Below are 19494 nucleotides of genomic sequence, written 5' to 3'. Positions count from 1 at the left end.
ATAGTGTGTGATCTGTTTTCGCATAGAAAGGAGTGACTTGGAGCACAACATTTTTGTACACAGACATCCCTTCACCAGATCTAATCACCTACGAAGCTCTTTTTATTAAATTTCACCACTGGGGAATATACACAAAAGATTATAAATGACTAGGATACCGAAAATTATTGCCAAATTCGTACTTTCTGGGGTCACTGAGATCAATAGTAACACTCCCGACGCCATTCAAGTCCAACTTCAGCACTCATCAATCATAGAGGGTTGGGTGTAACGAAAATATTACATATACTATAAATCTATATATCTATATCTGTATTATTAAATAATAATAGCAGCAACAGCACTTTTATACGATATTAAAAGCTTACGTTTCCTTTTATTTTCAAAAGATGACTCCTTGAAACCATTACATTACAAATACGTTCCAAATATCCTTTTTAGTGAATTCAACTACATCTACCTAACAACCATATCAACAAAATCTATCGACAAAACCTTTTCTTTTTCAAAATGCATATTTCTGCTCAATTATTGCGCCTCTGATCATTACATAAAACAGGTACAGATTGATAATATTATTTTACATCGTTATATAATTTGTCGCTCGAATTTGTAATGTAATGGTTTCAAGGAGTCATCTTTTGGAAATAAAAGGAAACGTAAGCTTTTAATATCGTATAAAAGTGCTGTTGCTGCTATTATTATTTAATAATACAGATATAGATATATAGATTTGTAATATTAGTTCTCGTTACATATGGTGCAACGAATCCCGGGACCCTGTGAAGGTCTTGAAGATTAGTAAAGACAGGGTTCGGACTTATGAACTTAAATTATACTTATTTGCGTAGCGGAAGAAAAATTGAGCGCAAGACCAATATGGCCAATGTACATAATAACGATAGGTCAACGGCTGATAATATAGAAGAAACCGTGTCGCAAATGGTAAATACTAACCAAATTTTGGATATGTTTATGCAATTGAAGCAACAACTTACGACGACAGTCGCAGAAATGAAACTTAACACAAGTCAACGGCTTACAACGACAGTCGAACAGCTTACAACGACAGTCGAAGAAATGAAACTTAACACAAGTCAACAGATTACAACGACAGTCGAAGAAATGAAACTTAACACAAGTCAACAACTTACAGCGACAATCGAAGAAATGAAACTTAACACAAATCAACAACTTACAGCGAAAGTCGAAGAAATGAAACTCAACACAAGTCAACAAATAAAGCTGATGTCTCAAGAAATCACGCAACAACTGACGCAGCGAATTGATTCTAAGTTGGACTTAATGAATGAACAGTTCAATGCAAAAGTTGAATTAACTGATCAACGTAAGCAAAAATTGGAAGAGTCTGATGATAAGGATTCTAAAAAGAAGAAAGTTGAGTTACCTGTAGAAGATAGAATGAAACAGGTTACAATACCTTTGTGGGATGTTCCTTATGAAGAAAAGTTGAAGAAAAAGATTGAAGAAACAAAATCTTCGCTCACGCGACTGACGGATTTGCTGCCGAGAAGGAATTTGGATTTGGCAGGTTGGGCAGAAGAAAGAAAAGAGAAGAATGAAGGACTTGCTTGTGAACTTATTGAAATTAAACCACCAGCTGTTGTTGATGGTTACCGTAACAAGTGTGAATTTAGAGTGGGCATAAACCCTGGGATGCAAGAGCGAACAGTGGGTTTTCGACTGGCTAGCTTCAAAGAAGGTTCAATGAGTATTGGACCGACAGACTTTCTGAGACATTTGCCTGACAGAATGAAAGAGGCAGTAAAGGTCTTCCAACAATACATACGAGAGTCAGATAAGTCATTTGTTCCAGAGACTCATGAAGGTTACTGGAGACAATTGACTGTCCGAATATCGAATACTGGCGATTTGATACTGTTGGTAGTTATGCATCCACAAACCCTGAATGAGGAGGAAATAGGGAAGATTAAGGATGATTTGAAAGATTACTTCCAAAACAGAGAAGGAAACATCTTGAATATAACATCGTTCTATTTCCAGATCTTCACTGAAAAGGAAGAATGTGAGAGACCCTCACCACTGCAGCTATTGTTCGGAAAAGAATACGTGGAAGAAACTATATGTGACACGAATTTCCGAGTATCTCCAGATTCTTATTTTCAAGTGAATACTTCGGGAGTCGAGCAGCTTTATACTTCAATCGCGGAAATGGTTGAGGTTGACGAAGAAACTTCCTTGATAGATGTGTGTTGTACCACTAGAGAGATTGAACCTACTCTTGCTAAGAAATGTGTTCAAATTTTTGGCATAGAAATGTCGAACCATGCAATTGAAGATGCAAGAACCAATGCTGTAAAGAATGACACCACAAACAGCGAGTATTTTGTTGGACAGGCTGAAGATATTTTGCTCACCGTAGTGGAGAATGTATCTGAAAAGAAGATACTTGTTATTGTAGATCCACCTAGAGCTGGACTTCATCGGAAGTTGATTATTATATAAAAGAATATAATATTGTAATATGAATATATAAGGATAAGAGAAGAAAAATAATTGTATTAATGCAATTTTTAAATTCATACGAGGGCTATTCAAAATATCAATATTTGGAAACTTTTTTTTATCCAGGGTTCTTTCCTTCACAGTATTACTGTTACGTAATTCCCGTTCGAGCGCCAAATTATATAACGATGTAAAATAATATTATCAATCTGTACCTGTTTTATGTAATGATCAGAGGCGCAATAATTGAGCAGAAATATGCATTTTGAAAAAGAAAAGGTTTTGTCGATAGATTTTGTTGATATGGTTGTTATAAAAGATATATAGTTGATGTCAAGAAGAAATATATTTGAGAAAATATTTTGTGATGTAATGGTTTCAAGGAGTCATCTTTTGGAAATAAAAAGAAACGTAAGCTGTTAATATATTATACAAAGTCTTGCTGTTCATAATATATATTTAATAATAATAATATATAGATAAATAATAATAGTTCTCGTTACATGGGGGCCTGAAAAATCACGTCCAAAATGACTGGTATTTGTGTCGAATCCATAGTTTTTGGGACTGCTAAGCTGAATGACAACAGTCCTTACGACATTTGAACTCAAGTTTAGGCAAAATGGGCCATACAGGGTGTCTATCGGTCACGAAAGTCACAAAATCAGAAAATGGTCATGAAAGTCACGAAATTTAGCTTTTGGGTAACGATTTTTTTTTTTTTTTTTTTAACTGTTCAAATGTAAGTACAGATTGGAAAATTTTATTCTATAAAACGTCAAAGTTCACCACCAAAAATGTCTATGATCAGCTTTAGACGCTATCAAATCGCAAGCAAAGTTTCTATCGCATGGATGAAAATTCGGCGTAATCCCCACCCAAATTCGCTCTTGAAAAATATTAGGAAATTTTATGATTTGGTAAAGAAAAGGTCACGAAAAAGTCACGAAATTTCATTTTGGGATTTTAGTAGACACCTTGACATAGCAACTTGTTCGAGACTGACGAGGGCAACAGAGTATGCATTGCTCTTCGTACAATTATTGTATATATATATATATATCATTTTTTAAGGAAATAAGGAAAAGCTGCCCCTGTCGATATGAATTATATATATATATATATATGTGAGTGTGTGTGTGTGTGTGTGTGTGTGTGTGAAATTCATATCTGCATGGGCAACTCTTCCTAATTTATTTCATTCACTTGTTTGCCATAAAAAATGATACATTGTATATACCTTATCCCCCCAGTGCGAAAAACAGTATTTTAGCTAGTTATTAAGAAGTTCGAACAACCAAATTGGAAGGAGTCCACGTTTCAATAAACCTGAAACTGGAATTAATCACACTGGGATTTTTGTAGGAAGTTTACTTTTTTATTGCGATGACCTATTCGACATCTTTTGAGTGTGTATAAACGAAGAACATTTCAGTTTGTATTTTGAGCAATTTTAGAACATAGTAGAACGTGAACACTTTCTGTGAGAGAAATTCATAGAATTTTATATGATGATGAAACTGAACTGGATGATTCTGATTTTTAATTATTTACTGACCATGATAGTAACACTGATCTTGGTGAAGAAGAAGATAAGAGTGAAGAATTGTTATCTGCTGCCGCTGCTGAGAAAACTCCACCCACTCCGCCATTAGATAATTATCTTGCCAATAATGAAAAATTAAAAAAAAAAAAAAAACACTTTACCCCCTGGTATTCAGTACATTTTAACATAGGTGGTGCATTAGGTTATGTTAAATAAACTTGTGTCTTTTACAATATTACTTATCTATAACAACATTTAAGCAAGTATTTATTTTTTATAATTTTCTAGAAAAGCTCACATAATTTACTAACAAAGATACGTAAACAAAAACATTTTTTTTAAAAAAAGCAAAACACCAGTTTTGATCTGAAATGTTTTTTTCTGTTTTAAAAATACTTGTAATTACATAAAAGTATGTTTTTATTTTTAAAAATTTCGGTTACAAATTAATTATGCAGTTTTATTTTCTTAGGTCTCAGACCCAGCCCGACCATTTATGAAACTTTTTTCCACCCGACCACTGTAGGGTTAACTCACAGAGGGAAAAAATTCGATCAGTGTAGAAAATGTTGCAATCAGAGGCCATGCTGCAAGGCTGTATGGACTTAACTGAGAAGTATATTTCCTATGCCGTGACTCAAAACATAGGATGGGATGAAGAAATCTAAAACCATTACAATATTTTGCTTGTTTCTCACGAATCTGTACTTCAATTAAGCAATGCAACTAAATAACACAAATATTGAAGTCGTAATACAAAACACTGTAATACTGACAGCTACCAGCCAAAAATGGGTACAAGTTAAATGTTCCTTTGTCAATAACCTCAGAGAATGAGCTAATTATTATATTTTTCAACGAACTTGAAAGTTCGTTACTGAATTCTCTATGTTTGTGTGTGTGGGTGTGTCTGTTATTTGTGATTTTTTCAATTTTGAGCTCTCCAATCGATAGAGTATCAGAAACTATCTGAGGAAGTGATGGAATTTCTCGCGTCAATCTTACTGTTCTCGACATACTGGCCAAAAAGTTGCCGTTTCCGGAGATTTAAGGAGCTATATCTCGGGAACAATAGGTTAGAGAAAGATGATATTGGTGATTTTCAATACCTAAGAGATGGTGAGTACCAAATAGTAACCGGTGGCCATTGTCCACCAGTTAACATCGGTACAAAAATGTTTACCATCCTCTTATGTTTTGATTAACAGAATTACAATCTCTTTATGTCTTCCCGTTACCGAGATATTGGCCAAAAAATAGTTCCGATTTTGGGAGATTTAAGGTGCCATATATCGGGTACCGTAAGTCATAGAGAGATCATATTGGTGTTGATCAATACCTATGAAGATGGTGAACATTTTGGTACCAAATAGTAACAGGTGGCCACTGGTCAACTGGTTACCGTCCCCGAAATATTGGCCAAAAAAGTTCGAATTTCGGAAATTTAAGAAGTCATTTCTCGGGAACCGTAAGTCATAGAGAGATTATGTTTTGCGAATTTTTGCGAGAAACAGAAGAAAGCGCGGATAAAAGATTTACTTTTACATGTAGGAACAATTATAATTATCTTTTCCGCTTCATCTCTTTATTCTTGAATTTTTACCATTATTATTCACTTAAACTATCTCTACAACCTACGGAACCCGGAGGTTCAATACCACATTCACAAAAGCTCTCCATTGACTTTTGTTCTTAAGCAAACTGGATTCAGTTTCTATTTTGTATTCCTATATTTGTGAGATCCATCTTGATATTGTCCTTCTATCTGCATCTAGATCTTCCTACTGGACGTTTTCCGACTGGATTTCCTATTAAAGTTTTGAGATAGTTCCTAATTTCATTCTTGCTACATCACATGAGCCTTCTAAACTTGCCTAACAACGTTTGGCAAACGGGGTAGATTACGCAGTTCCTCGTTCTGAAGTTTCCGCATTTCCGTTCCCCTTGCGTCCGAATATTTGCCTCAGTATTTTGTACTCAAGTACTTTCAGTTTGCGTTCTTTCAGAGTTAGCGACCATGTTTTGCAACTATACAAAACAACAGGTGTGAATGTCATTTTATATATTTTAAGCTTAAAAATCATCGACAAAAGATTTTGAACTGAATAAAATACGAATTCTCTGCTTACAGTCGACATTTTAATTTCTTCGTAGATATGGTCTGGTCGATTGGTCTGTTAATATCAATCCTAGATATCTGAAAGTATCACTTTGTCTATAGTATTGTTTGATATATTGACGTATCCATAATTTGTAGTATTACGATCCCGGCGAATTTTCACTTATTTAGTTTTCTCTGCATTTACTTTTAAATCCATGTTCCTGCAAGCATTTATTAAGAGCTCCACATTTATTTCTATTGTTCTTCTATCATAGTCTATTAGATTTACTTGTTATTCACCTAACAATACAAATAATTTACTTTAATTTACAATTTACTGTATTCCAATTACATTTACATTTCATAATTTCAGCTGAATGTATATAAGACAAGTTAGGTGATTTTTTATTTTCACTACACTTTTTACTGATGTGCATCCAGGCTAAGAAATATTAGACAACTATAATTTTACCTTCTTTACCTCGAACAAAATAGTTATTTCAGTATCAAAATGGGAAAAATAATTTTGATAATACTCTTAGATAACTTTAGTATCAAATGCTTACTATTTTATCTTTCTTTTTGGCTGATCATTGAGCCTGTGAGAAAATTTATAGACACCTGTTTGCCATTTACTTGAAGATAACACTATTATATATTTTTTTCCCAATACATGATCAGACCTTTGTAGACTCTATACATGCATCATACACAGTGTTACAATGCAAAAGATGTAAATACATATTAATTGACGGTAATATTCATTTACACTTAAGTCAATGAACTAACAAGAAAAATAGATGAATTGTTTAACAAACTTCCAAATCAGCTTGGAAAAGTTCGACGATATTAATAGACCGCAGCAAGATATCAAAATGGATGCTAGAATCTGATCGCAAGCACCACAAAATGATATCCAACTGGCTCCATTTTCTCTGTGAAGTGTGTGCAAATCATACATACATTTCTAACAATTCCAGTTATTCTAAAACACACACACGGAATTTTGAGAGAGATATTTTCTCGGTAAGCATGATTCATCGGTTTCTCAAGAGTACTGTGACGTCTGAAACTTCTTCCAAACACAATTTCTTAAAAGAATCGGATAAAAACGTAATATATGGACAAATGAAGAAATAAAATGAGTTCACAAACACTAGCCAGGAAAAGCACTTTATTTTTTAAGAATAATATACTTTTAACTAGTACATTTACCAAATTCATGGCTTTCTATTTAGCCAACCACATGAAGTTTGATATATTTTGCATCATAGAGAACTACTTACGTCATTTCAAGACGTATACTCTCAGTATGACTGATTTCTTAGTTATAAACTCATAATATACTCTATTATTATTATTATTATTATTTTAATTTTAAAAATCACATACAATGGAAGCTACTTGTTTAGTTATTTGCCTACACATAAACAAAATGCAATAAACGATAAATAGATGATATCAAGTGAGCAACAATTTTTATTACTTATTCTAAGGAAGCTCTTACACAAGGAAGAGCTGGTACTGCAATATCTTCTGCCAGGTTGAAGTTTATAGTCAAAAGAAGTCTTTTGATTTCTATTTGACCAAATCGCCTAGTTATTGCGAGATATTGAGAAATTCGATACCAGTTAGTGCAAAGATCAGGTGGAAACTTTCCGACTTAGAATTTCTAATCCTGACACCGACATACTTATCATAAAAAAATAGTTTAACGGGTCTCCGTCCATCATATATCTTAACTAATTTAAACTTATAATCTTTATGCCTTGTTTGAAAATTTAGTTTATTATATAGTTTTTTTTTTTTAAATTTCCCATTTACTTGTACAAAAAGCACTTCTTCCAATAACAGCTGAAACGTTCTCCATTTTCTGCTGGTTACAACGCATTAAGAACGTGACGATTTTTGCCCTAAGATTCGCCTACAAAGTTTGCAAACAGTTAAAACAATCCACAATCTATTCAGAAAATAGTGGTATATGAAAAAGTTAAAATGTGGAAAGAAAAAATTAGTAACGTACTCACGGAGAGGTAAACAAACAAATAGTTAATACTCAATGATCAATAGAACTACTATATAGAAAATAATTTGTGTTTTGACAAACAGGTTAGTCAACAACAATCAGATAAAACACAAAATATATATTTGAGATGACGTCAGGGAACACATTTTATTAATCAAGATACATTTTATGGATCCTAGACGCTTTCATTCTCCGATAATTTCGATATGATCCACATAAAAAGATGAATTTTAAATGGAAGAGGGAACATCGCCTGCTCTTGAAGCCGAAGAGCCTTTATCACTAAAATCACTGAGTACTCAAAATTAGTATTCAAAATTAATATTCATAAAGTACCATGTATTAAGATTCTTTGAAGCAGTTATTCATGCACAAGATGATTTGCTAGCTCCTTTGTAAATACGTTTCTCTTCTTACACCTATAAAAAACATTAATTATTAGTTTTACTTAGTAACAAATGCAAAAGTTATCTACTCTGAAATAAAACAATACCATGTACAGATTCTTTTTTAAATTGTTACTTTATAGAAGTTTAATATGAGTTCCAAACTTTGTAGAAGTTTCAACCTAACGGATCTTTTCTAGATGAAGGTCAGAGCGCAGAGACAGAAATCACTGGAAAATAAAATATAATCTCCATTACATGAAGGGAGAAACTAGATAAGTACTTGTCTAAACCCGATATGCTATATTAATCCTTCAGATACCCACATAATTTGAATACCCAGGTTCTGTACCCGATAAAGGCGCAATTCTCAGCGTTGACCTACATCAGGGAACAAAAGGAAACAAATTGCATTAAAACACAGGGAGATATGATGTAAAAAAACAGAAGTTACTGCATTCGAAATCCGTACGCTTCACACGCATTACACAGAAATATGTTCCATCTGGAACACAATAACACTTCTAGGATATAGCGTCAGGATACACATTAAAAACCAGTATAGTAAAGTTTTGAACACAAATCTAAGTAGTAGTGTGGATCGTATTGTAATATATATGTTTCGCTTCTTTGTTACCACATCAATTTTTAGCTTAGCTATAAATAGCCCAGTCAACTCACATAGCAGAGAGACATTTAAACTAAAATATAAAACTCATGTAGGTTGCAACGAAGCTAGATATTTTTAGAAAACATTAGTTAAGAACAGAAAGAAAGAAAAGAAAACGCATTCCCATACATCACCACGAAGGGGAAGACCACATTAAAATTCAAAATAATTTTATAACTATAAGCACTTAATTTTGTACTTTTTTTCTAACAGTACTATTGTGTGTTGTTTCTATCTCCGGAAGAATACAAACAATCTAAATTGATTGGTTACTTAATTTGTATTTATTCCTTTTATCAGCAGCTAGATTATATAGACGAGACCTACAATTTAAAGTAGCATCTGGAACCACTGCAGTGCGTTCGATGCTCTCCCACGACTCGATACCTCGCTTGCCAAAAACACGCGTGCTGCTACTACACCAGGAAGAAAGCAAAGTATGATTTATAGTTATCAGCACTACATATTTGTAATAACAAATCACACGTAAATTATCTACATTTATGAAAAATGTAGTCTCGAGTTTGAATTTTTTCACTGTTTTCGACAATGAGTAAGACGTATTATTTACCTACTTCCCAAAATTAGGCATGGCACTGAAATCTTTTGAAATTACAATACTTAAAGTAGCTATAGTTACTAAACTGTGCTCTTGGGTACATGGTTTAAAACTCTTACTTTGTACGCATAACTGTTATTCATATTTAATTCATTATTCTCACAAAATTTCGATCCTCTCTGGAACCATTCTCAAAATGCAGGCGTAATGCTAGCCTGAATATACTTTCTGAGTACATTACTACATCACTTCAAAACCTGTGAAGGAAAAAGTCGGCATGAAGCTCAGGAGTGGTGAATATAATTTACAGAAGTGTACTGTAGAACACTTTGTGCAGATTTTTCTATTTACAGCTTATGAAGTGATATAACAATGTTATCAAAAAGTAGATTCCTGCTAACATTATGTCTGAGATTCAGGAATGATTCCAGAAAAGAGCGAAATATTGTGAGGATAACGACTTAAACAGGAATGGAAGTAGTTGCACAAGGTAAGATTTTATAGTTAAATTATAAATCATTATTAGGGGTTGCTTGAAATTTGGTCAGATGGAGCTGACTATTTGCTATCACTTCAAATTGACAACTAGGAGATGGTACTGATAGTTCTTTTAATTCTCAAATGTATATATGGATGTAGGAGTATAGTTTAACTACAACTTTTTTTTCGAACGATGCTCCCTATAACTTTCAAAATCTTTACTATTTCCTGAATATATCTTGTAATTCACATGATATACCTCTTGTACGAACTGCTAGTCTTTATGATATATCTGATACATATTTATTTATTTCTAGAAGTAGTGGAGAATCGTTATATTATTATTCAACTCAGTGAAGAAAAACAGAACTTTGGTACACAATTTTTTACAGATGCCAAGAGGTCAAGCAAAGGCTCAAAAATGAACCAGGAAAGAAAAAGCGTTTTTCACTCATAACAGCTATTACCAGATTTGTTATATGGATTGAGCATAACTTAAAATTTGTTTTACAAGTATTCATATGAACTTCACCTTATGGTCACTCTGGTTAGAATATTCCTTTTTGAAATTATTATGTACGCATTCTTGTATTTGCATTTCGTCTCATATACTCCAGAATGCACCAAATAATACACGAATTAATCTTTTAACCTATTACAGGGTTCCTACTGATCTGGAGAAGTCTATTTACCTGATCTTCGGCAGCAAATTACCTGACTTTCATGACGGATGATGTTGATATATAAATAGGGAATAAATAACGGTAAATATTTATATATTCTATAAAGACAAATAGTATTCAATTGCTCATATGTACACTTCATTTAGCACCCATAAAAATGTGAGCAACGTTCCATACCGTGATCTTTAATTGTTGGCTAAGTTGAAACTGATGTAAAAGTAATGTTAGAAAAATGAGAAAAATATATTTTATAAAATTTCCCTGACTTCCTTGACCAGTAGGAACCCTGCACGAGTGTTTTATCAATACTCAAAGGGGATCTATAATTGACTGAATCCAGAGTTTTTGGTACATTTATTGAATTTAAACGGTAAATTTGCTCAGAATGAGAAAGAAATCCAATTATAGATATACGAGTGACATTATTCTAAGTTGCGTTAAAAATGTCGACGGGTTATTTTCTTCACTTTTCCAAGGTACCAGCAAGTAACGTTTTCAGTAAAAATTGAAATAATAATAATAATAATAATCCAATTGTCTATTGGGATCACATGCTGTGGTCTGAATCAGCTGGTTATTGAGTTCAGTTCACGAAAATCTTTCAGTTTAACTTTCTACGATTATGCTCTTGAAGCTAAAGGAGACGAATGATTAACGCAAGTGAATAATGAATGAAAAAAATGGTGAAATGGGATTTTGCAAGGAAACTGGAGTACCCGAGAAAACCCACGGACATGTCTACCATAAACTTACTTGGGACAGGAATCAATACCCGACGTACCAGTTAAACGCTCTAACACTGAGCCACCGTGCACCCCCCCCCCCCCTCTAGTTATAGTTTATTCAAGGAACGTTCAGTATCTCATATAAACAGATACACGTGGTAACTGCTTCACTTTATTGGTTCAAGAGCCTTGGAACATCTATGCGGCAGAAGAAAATAGTCCATTGTCAAATAAGCTGTTTTTCAATGTTTTTGTTGCTTGTAAGGCTCATTACCAGAAATGCAGTTTCCTTACAGTTACAGAACAGAAACAACACTGTGTCTAAGAACTAAATTGAATTAATGCAATAAAAGAGAATGCGCATGCGCAGAAAGTGGCTTTGACCCACCTCACGCGCGAATCACGGTTTACAGTATGGCTGCGTGCGAGGAATATATAAAACGCCGACAGGGTACAAGCACGTGCTTCTCGAAAGAAGCGCTGACCGATAGCCAATCATCCGATGACTGGCGGAGTAATACCATTCTGTAATGTTTACATCAGGATCAGAAGATTCGTTGAATGAACTTTAGTTAATGAGATTACACCTCTTTCCAGATGAGAAGCAACACAAACAGAAGTCAATGGTACACGATTTTAAAGATTAACCCCAGTGTAAGCAAAGGCGCGCGCTAGCCGCTACACCAGCGGGAAGAGCAACTACCCTCTTTTGTACTTCAAAATTTAAAGCAGAAAATTATTTAAAAAGAATTAAACTAACGTAGTCTGATTACGTTTTCCAAATATACGAGATGAATGTGTATGATCGTGCATTACGAACATCTGACCCGCATAAACTCACATAGTGAAATTAAAATTTTACATTATCGAAAAATATGTCCAATCTACTTACAGATATAAAATTCTTCTCTTACACAATGTAAAGTCTTGAGGTCTCCATCAATACATTCTTTTAGTAAATTACTGTTTTGTGCTAGATTTTAATTTAACCAAATAATCAATCATTCCCCACGGAACTGAATCTACATGTATGAAGGTCATTTATATATATAGAAATATATCCATTATAAGAACACAAGAATAATGAAACAAGAGCAAAGAATTTTGTCATTCGTTGGTGGATGGAATTTCCAGGATAGATTCCCCACTCATAATAAAAGTAATCCTTGCATGTATATGAGAACATTTTAAGTTTACGGTCATAGTCGGTTCTTGTTACTTTGAACGAGTACTGTTGTGCAGGGCACGAAAAACAGCGTACTTCATATGTGCATTTTATATGTAACAATAAATAAATAAAATTATACACTCAGTACTAATTGTAGGGGAAAAAATCACATTCAAGGAAATCAAAATAAGTACACCAGGTAAACAGACGAACTATCCTATCAACTACTCATGAGTGAAAAGTGGACGGGATCGGACATTACACACATGAATGTTTATATATAAGGGTTGCAAAAGTGCAGGAGATATTGCAGCATATACGTATGCAAAGTCTCTACGATGGTTTAGTGTTACCAAATAAACGTTTGAAATGCCAAAACACAGATTTCTTAAAACAACTGGAAGCAATTACTGCTTTTTTAGTTGATTGTCGGACGTGGATATATCATTTCAATTGAGTGTTTCATTGTCGCTTTACAAACACAGTTTCATAGTTAACATTTACGACTGACATTATACAAAACTACAATTTCCTAACTATATTTCGATTATATAGCTGCCTATGATGGCATGAAACAAGCTAGCGTACCCACTTAATACTGATAAGCCATTAGTTGAGATTTTCACTTTATTACATTACTACGATTTCATGATTAAAATAGTATTAATATATGCAACTCAAGTGTTCCTTGCATCTAGATCTACCCGTAATTTCGTTTTTATAATTTATAATATACCAGAGCCCCACGAACAGTAGGTGAGGGCTCTACCGCTAAGTCACTGTGGCCTCCATACTTTTGGGCTGGAGCTAAATTATAGCAAAACTTAAGTTTCCGTGCAAGGATTTATACAGATTTCCTACAATTCACCTATAGGTATTGACTCAATTTAGCTTCGTGTAGTTAAAATACCTATGCCGTGAGATACGGGTGAATTGTTTAGTAACACGTGCATAATAAGAGTTCCTTTGGAACGACCGAGCGTACAAAGTAGAACAGTATATGCAAATAATTAGAAAGTAAAGTAGAATGAAATAATTGTTGATCGATGCTTTACGATATATAGTAAACCACTCAAACATAGAAAGTCTCGAAACATTCGGGATACAAGATAAGACCGTTCATAGTTGAACTACATCTGAAACAGATTACTGTATTCGTAAAAAGAGTTGTGATTATGGACTGTCGTTACTATTCCGTAAGTGATTATATATCCTTGCACATGCAAACGAACCAGAGCAAGTTAATCAATGTATATCAGAGTGATCACTTCTCGTGCGTGGATGCTTGGTTTGAACCCAGCTCGCGTCAAGTGGGCTTAGTGGTAGTCAAACACCGTGTGGGTAAGTTTTGTCGGGTTTCTCCTACTTTCATCATAGCACTATTTCGTTTGTGATCATGATTAGCGTCTTCCTTAGCCTCAGATTATTATCGTGGGCGGTACACTTTAAAACAAATCAATGTAGAGTATCAATACCAAGAACAGTTCTAAATAAAAGCAAAATAGCCAAAACTGGTGGTATGGTCCAGTAATTCCACTCTTCTCGAGCTGAATAAGTTGGTAGAAATGGCCTATATTGTAAGGATTTATCCTGCATGATGGTCTGCGTACCCACCTAGTGCACTGATTTCAAACCTCCGTCGTGATTCGCACTACAATAGGCCATACTGTTCATGAACTTGGTTTGCAAGAGGTGGAATACAAAAAGTTAAAACATGGTATGCTAAACATACAAAAGTGTTAACTATTTAGAATGAGAGGGCACACCAAATCTAGCGTCCTTTCACACTTTTGCAAGGAACAGTAAATGTAGCTGCAAGAAACATACGGTAAAATACTATATATGATAACTACATCGGCGGGCACTAAGTTTAAGAATAGCAGAATTTGTAAAACTCATAGGTAATATTTAATACTTAGTACATAACGAGGAAGGCATGGTGCATTGGTGGGTATAGCTCTGGTGCGCTAAATCTGTTTCGATGTGGTGGACAGCACCGTGTCCATGGGTTTTCTCCGGGTTATTTCGGTTACTCCCATATTGCCATTCCATACAATGTTTTCTAATTATACGCCTCCTTTAGCCCAAAGGGCATAAACATGCGACGTAAAATTAAAACGTTCATTTCCGTGTATAAACACCATACACAATATGTGTACAAACTAATGTGCCCTAGAAATGACTATGCGCTATCCTAGTACCTAATATCTTACTATATTCAATTATTTCACTATAGTATTATGAAATTCACTATAGTACCTTAAAAACTGTTTCTTAGGTAGGATTTGCATTCATGGGTGAAGATTCACTCTACGACAATTTTGCCTTATAGGCATAAACACGCGTTTGAAAGTATGCGACAAAAGCGATCGCGGAAACAGCACACGCTAACTTGTGCTGGGTGGCCTGCGGGGTAACGAAAAACTGGATCTGCAGGACGCAGGCGCGCCAACGACGGGAAATGCACAAAATCAAAGACAGCGCAAAAAACACTTGATATCGCCTAGAATCTCATAGGCTAGAGTACCTGTACTGGTTTCACACTAGTAGCTCTATTGTTGTAAAGTAAAACTACAAGTTTCCTACATCGATTAGAATCGATTTTAGTTGAACGTCCCTTTGAGCAGCGAGGCTATGTGAGACGTGGACCTGCAATTTAACGTGTACTCCGAACCACATGAGCTCGCGCGGAAATCGAACTCGGGTCTCTCACACCAAAGGCGCGTACGCTAACCGCTTAGTCACGAGGGAGCTCTAAGTTTCCTACATCGTTACAGAAATACTTCGCAGATGGTATTAGTTTGTTACACAGTCGTCTTTGATATGCACGCAATCATTTTAATCCCAGTTGTAATTGTTTCACACTTGTAAACATGAAATACTGGTTTCCTACATTCTGAAAACTTCCTCCGATAGTGGAATTTAGTATCCTATACAATCCTTTGTCATATGTATTCATTCATTTTATCCATACAACTACCGTAATTTTCATGACGGACTATCCTTAATCTGTTCCAATAATTAAAAACTCATATTGTATAAACCATAACAAATAATATTGCAAAAACCATCTGTTTTCACTACCCTCGCTCATTCGCATAACCACCATCGTTAATGCGCCTACTCTATTCGGACGCACCCCAGTGCGGGACCACCAGCTTCGCCCTGGACTGACTGCTCGGTTAGATAGCAATCGTGCTTTTTAGTGGTTATTTAGCACAAGATGGTTTGTGTTTTGCACCTTAGTTTTTGTCATACATCCGAACGCCATATTTGTTAACAGTTTAGAGATGGGGGGCAAAGACTGGCAATCGATGTTTGAGTAAAGTGTTATGAAAATTTTAACTAATTACTTCTAGTTTACCGAACTTGAACTTTATAGTGACTTATGTGGGAAAAGAAAGTGAAACCTTCGTAACAAAGACAGAAAACAACGTGCCTCCGGGGCTCTAACACGCCTTAACTCACTAACGCTCGCTCGGCAATACTATGTGAATTAAATATTGGTAAGAACCTAATTTATCGTATGGAACCATAAAACGACCGAATCTGAGTAGAGTATCGCAAAAAAGTAGGTGAACAGATGGCCCTTCCATCACTAAACAAGGCCCCGTATTTATTTGCAAATAGTAATTTTTTATTACAAATCATAAACGTTTCTACGCATCTATTTTAGAAGGTAATTGAACCTAACCTAGGCTAATATAATCTAACCAACGGAACCAAATGTAGTACATTTTGGTATCTATTTTCGAGTATGTTTCGCAGAAGGGGTCCAGAAGCACGCACAAAACACAGGAAATATGGATGATACAAGTACTTAGACGTAACATAACGTAACCTAAACTAATGTAAGGTAACCTGAATTAGCCTAATATTAGTGGAAATCAGCAAAATTCTATCATTTTCTGGAAAATTATGCTGGACCCCTACACTAACATAATATAAACTAACCTAATCTAATGCGAACAGAAATTACCAAAATTGTAACATTTTTTAGAAAAAAGTGCTGGATCCCTTCTGCTAAACATAGGCCTGTTCTTTATTCGAATGTTATATGGTCTCACGATACAGCACAAATGCCGAAACATTTTTCGTCCTAATCTAAGCTAACCTTAAAATGTAAATTGACAGAACAGTCTCCTCAAGTAATGCCGATTGCATATCATGTTACCATGCACAATGTTTTGTAAGAGTAGGGAATTGTTTAAATATTTTTTGTTAAATTTTCAACAATTCTTTCTAATGCTCTCTATAAACTTGTACGCGTGTCCTAGACACGAATGTTTGGGATAATTTTGGAACTAGGGGGCGAAAATCGGGTAAAATCACCATGTTTACACGAGAAATGAGTTGATGTTACGTAAGTGTAATTACTAACATAACATAACATAACCTAACCGAACCTAGCCTAGTCTAAACCATCAAAAACACAGAAAATACAGGAAGAAAGTAGAATTCTGATAAAATCACCACGTAAAAATTATTGCGGATAATTTATGTATTTCTCCACTATCCTCGTTTAAGAGTATGAACCCTACCCGTCGCTGACGCGCCTGCTCCCTACGGACAAACACCCTTGCTCTGCTCGGAGTTTGAGGTTAGACTCGGTTAGATAGCATTCGTGCTTTTTAGTTGGTTCATGGCTGCAATAAACGTGTGAAAATTTGCTAGAACCGTCTGCTCGTGTAATGCCCCAAATATCCTATTCTAACCTGACCTAAACTAACCTACCCAAACCATAAAATAATACAGAAAAGATCCCCCAGTTCCAAAAACATACCGAATGTTTAATTCTTAAACGATTTTATTCTTAAAACAATAACAGGCAATTCATGTTAATAAGTAACTACTTTTCTAAAACATACATATTAACTTTTACACACTACACAATAGTAAGTTTCTAAGAGCCCTAGTCACATTTCTTGGTAGATCCAGTTACATAAATAATTTCAAAAAATGTTTAGAAAAAATTATAACTATCAAAATTAGAACTACACCTGAACATAAACTATACAGCGTGGTTTGCAACATGCTTCACTCACTCTCGACAAATAATTTTTCGAAAAAAGAACTGAAAATCAAATTCACAAACAATAAACAATAGCGTTCAATTATAAATTTTCCGCTGAAACCATGCCGAAACTTAAAGTCAGGAGGGAGAGAAGCAGGGAAAAGATTCTGGAGATATGTTAGAAAAAAGCAAAACGAAACAGAAAAAGAAATTATTCTTAGAAATGAAAAGGGACAAATAATGAAGGACAGGACGGAAATTGAGGCGTACTTAACAGATTGGGCGATGAAACAAAATTGTGAAGAACCGAAAAATGAAACAAATAAATTAGCAAAAATGAGTAATGAGAGTGCAGAAGAAGAAAGTCAGGACTTAACTAATGATATTGAAAATATGGAAATAGAGAAGGCTAGGAAAAAGCTAAGAAGAGGAAAAGCAACAGGAACAGATGAAGTGTCAAATGAGATGTTAATAAACTTAGATAATAAATATTTGGAAAGTTTAAAGAATATTATGAATAATATACTTGAGTCAAGAACCATTCCTCCAAGTTGGAAGCAAACGAAGATTAAGTTAATATATAAAGGAAAAGGTAGAGATAAACATGATATAAAAAATTATAGACCAATAGCGATTACCAGCTGCGTATATAAGTTTTTTGCAATTATTCTAAGAGATAGGTTAATGAACTGGCTAGAGAAAAACAAAATTTTAAGTGAGTTACAGAATGGATTCAGAACAGATAGAAGAACAACAGATAACATCTACATTATAACACAACTGATAGAAATATGCAGAGAAAGAAAAGAAGATTTCATAGTAGCATTTATAGATATTGAAAAGGCGTATGATACAGTCAAGAGAAATATATTATGGGAAGTAATGGAAAACATAGGAATATCAAAGAAATTTATTATGCTCCTTAAGGAATTATATAAGAACAACAAATACAGATATGAAATGGGAAACGTAAAATCAAAATGGATAGAAAGTAATAAAGGTTTGAAACAAGGATGTCCTTTATCACCAGTTCTATTCCTCATATACATACATGAAGTGGAAGAAGCATTGATCAAAACAAACAGAGGGTTAGAATTAAGATTGCAAGGAAAAGAAAAAGTAAGAAAAATCCCTGGCACTCTATTTGCAGACGATGTGGCTCTGATGAGTAACAATATAGAAGATATTAAGGAAATGTTAGAAACAGTAGTTAGGAAAGGAGAAGAAATTGGTCTAAAAATAAATGAAGAAAAAAGCAAGTTCATGGTTTTTAGTGGAGACATAGAGAATAAAAATATACAAGCAGGAAACATAGAAATAAGCAGGACTGAAAAAATAGAATTTTTAGGAATCACACTTGAGGAAGGAGAACAATACTTAGTTGAACATGAAAAAAAACTGAAAAATAAAGTACAAAAATATACAGCAATTATAAAAAATAAAGCAATGTGGTCATACAATAGATATGAGGTATCAAGAATATTATGGAAACAAGTAGCAGTACCGGCGCTAACATATGCAAATGAAGTAATAACTTTAACGGAAAAAACCAGGAGTATTTTACAACAAGCACAAAATCAAATAGGAAGGTTTGCCCTAGGAGCAAATAAATTAAGTGCAAATGTAACAATAACAGGAGAAATGGGATG

At 34.3% G+C, this 19494-nt stretch overlaps 1 protein-coding gene and 1 long non-coding RNA gene across 2 annotated transcripts; one reads left to right on the top strand and one right to left on the bottom strand.

Moving 5' to 3' along the window:
* Nucleotides 1–879: 879 nt before the first annotated feature.
* On the top strand, nt 880–2487 carry LOC145678977 (tRNA (uracil-5-)-methyltransferase homolog B-like). The gene has a single exon (XM_081749580.1). The coding sequence runs from the start codon at nt 880–882 to the stop codon at nt 2485–2487; it is 1608 nt and encodes a 535-aa protein (XP_081605706.1).
* A 5885-nt stretch (nt 2488–8372) lies between these two features.
* LOC145679669 (uncharacterized) lies at nt 8373–17917 on the bottom strand. Its single transcript, XR_014130498.1, has 2 exons — nt 17832–17917; nt 8373–8579 (listed from the first exon to the last, which is right to left on the bottom strand). It is a non-coding gene; the product is annotated as an uncharacterized LOC145679669 (long non-coding RNA).
* Nucleotides 17918–19494: the final 1577 nt, after the last annotated feature.

Source organism: Thermobia domestica, chromosome 2 (genome assembly GCF_964235325.1).
Source record: "Thermobia domestica chromosome 2, izTheDome1.hap1.1, whole genome shotgun sequence".
Taxonomy (NCBI): Eukaryota; Metazoa; Arthropoda; class Insecta; order Zygentoma; family Lepismatidae; genus Thermobia; species Thermobia domestica.
This window is presented reverse-complemented; position numbering and strand designations above follow the sequence as displayed.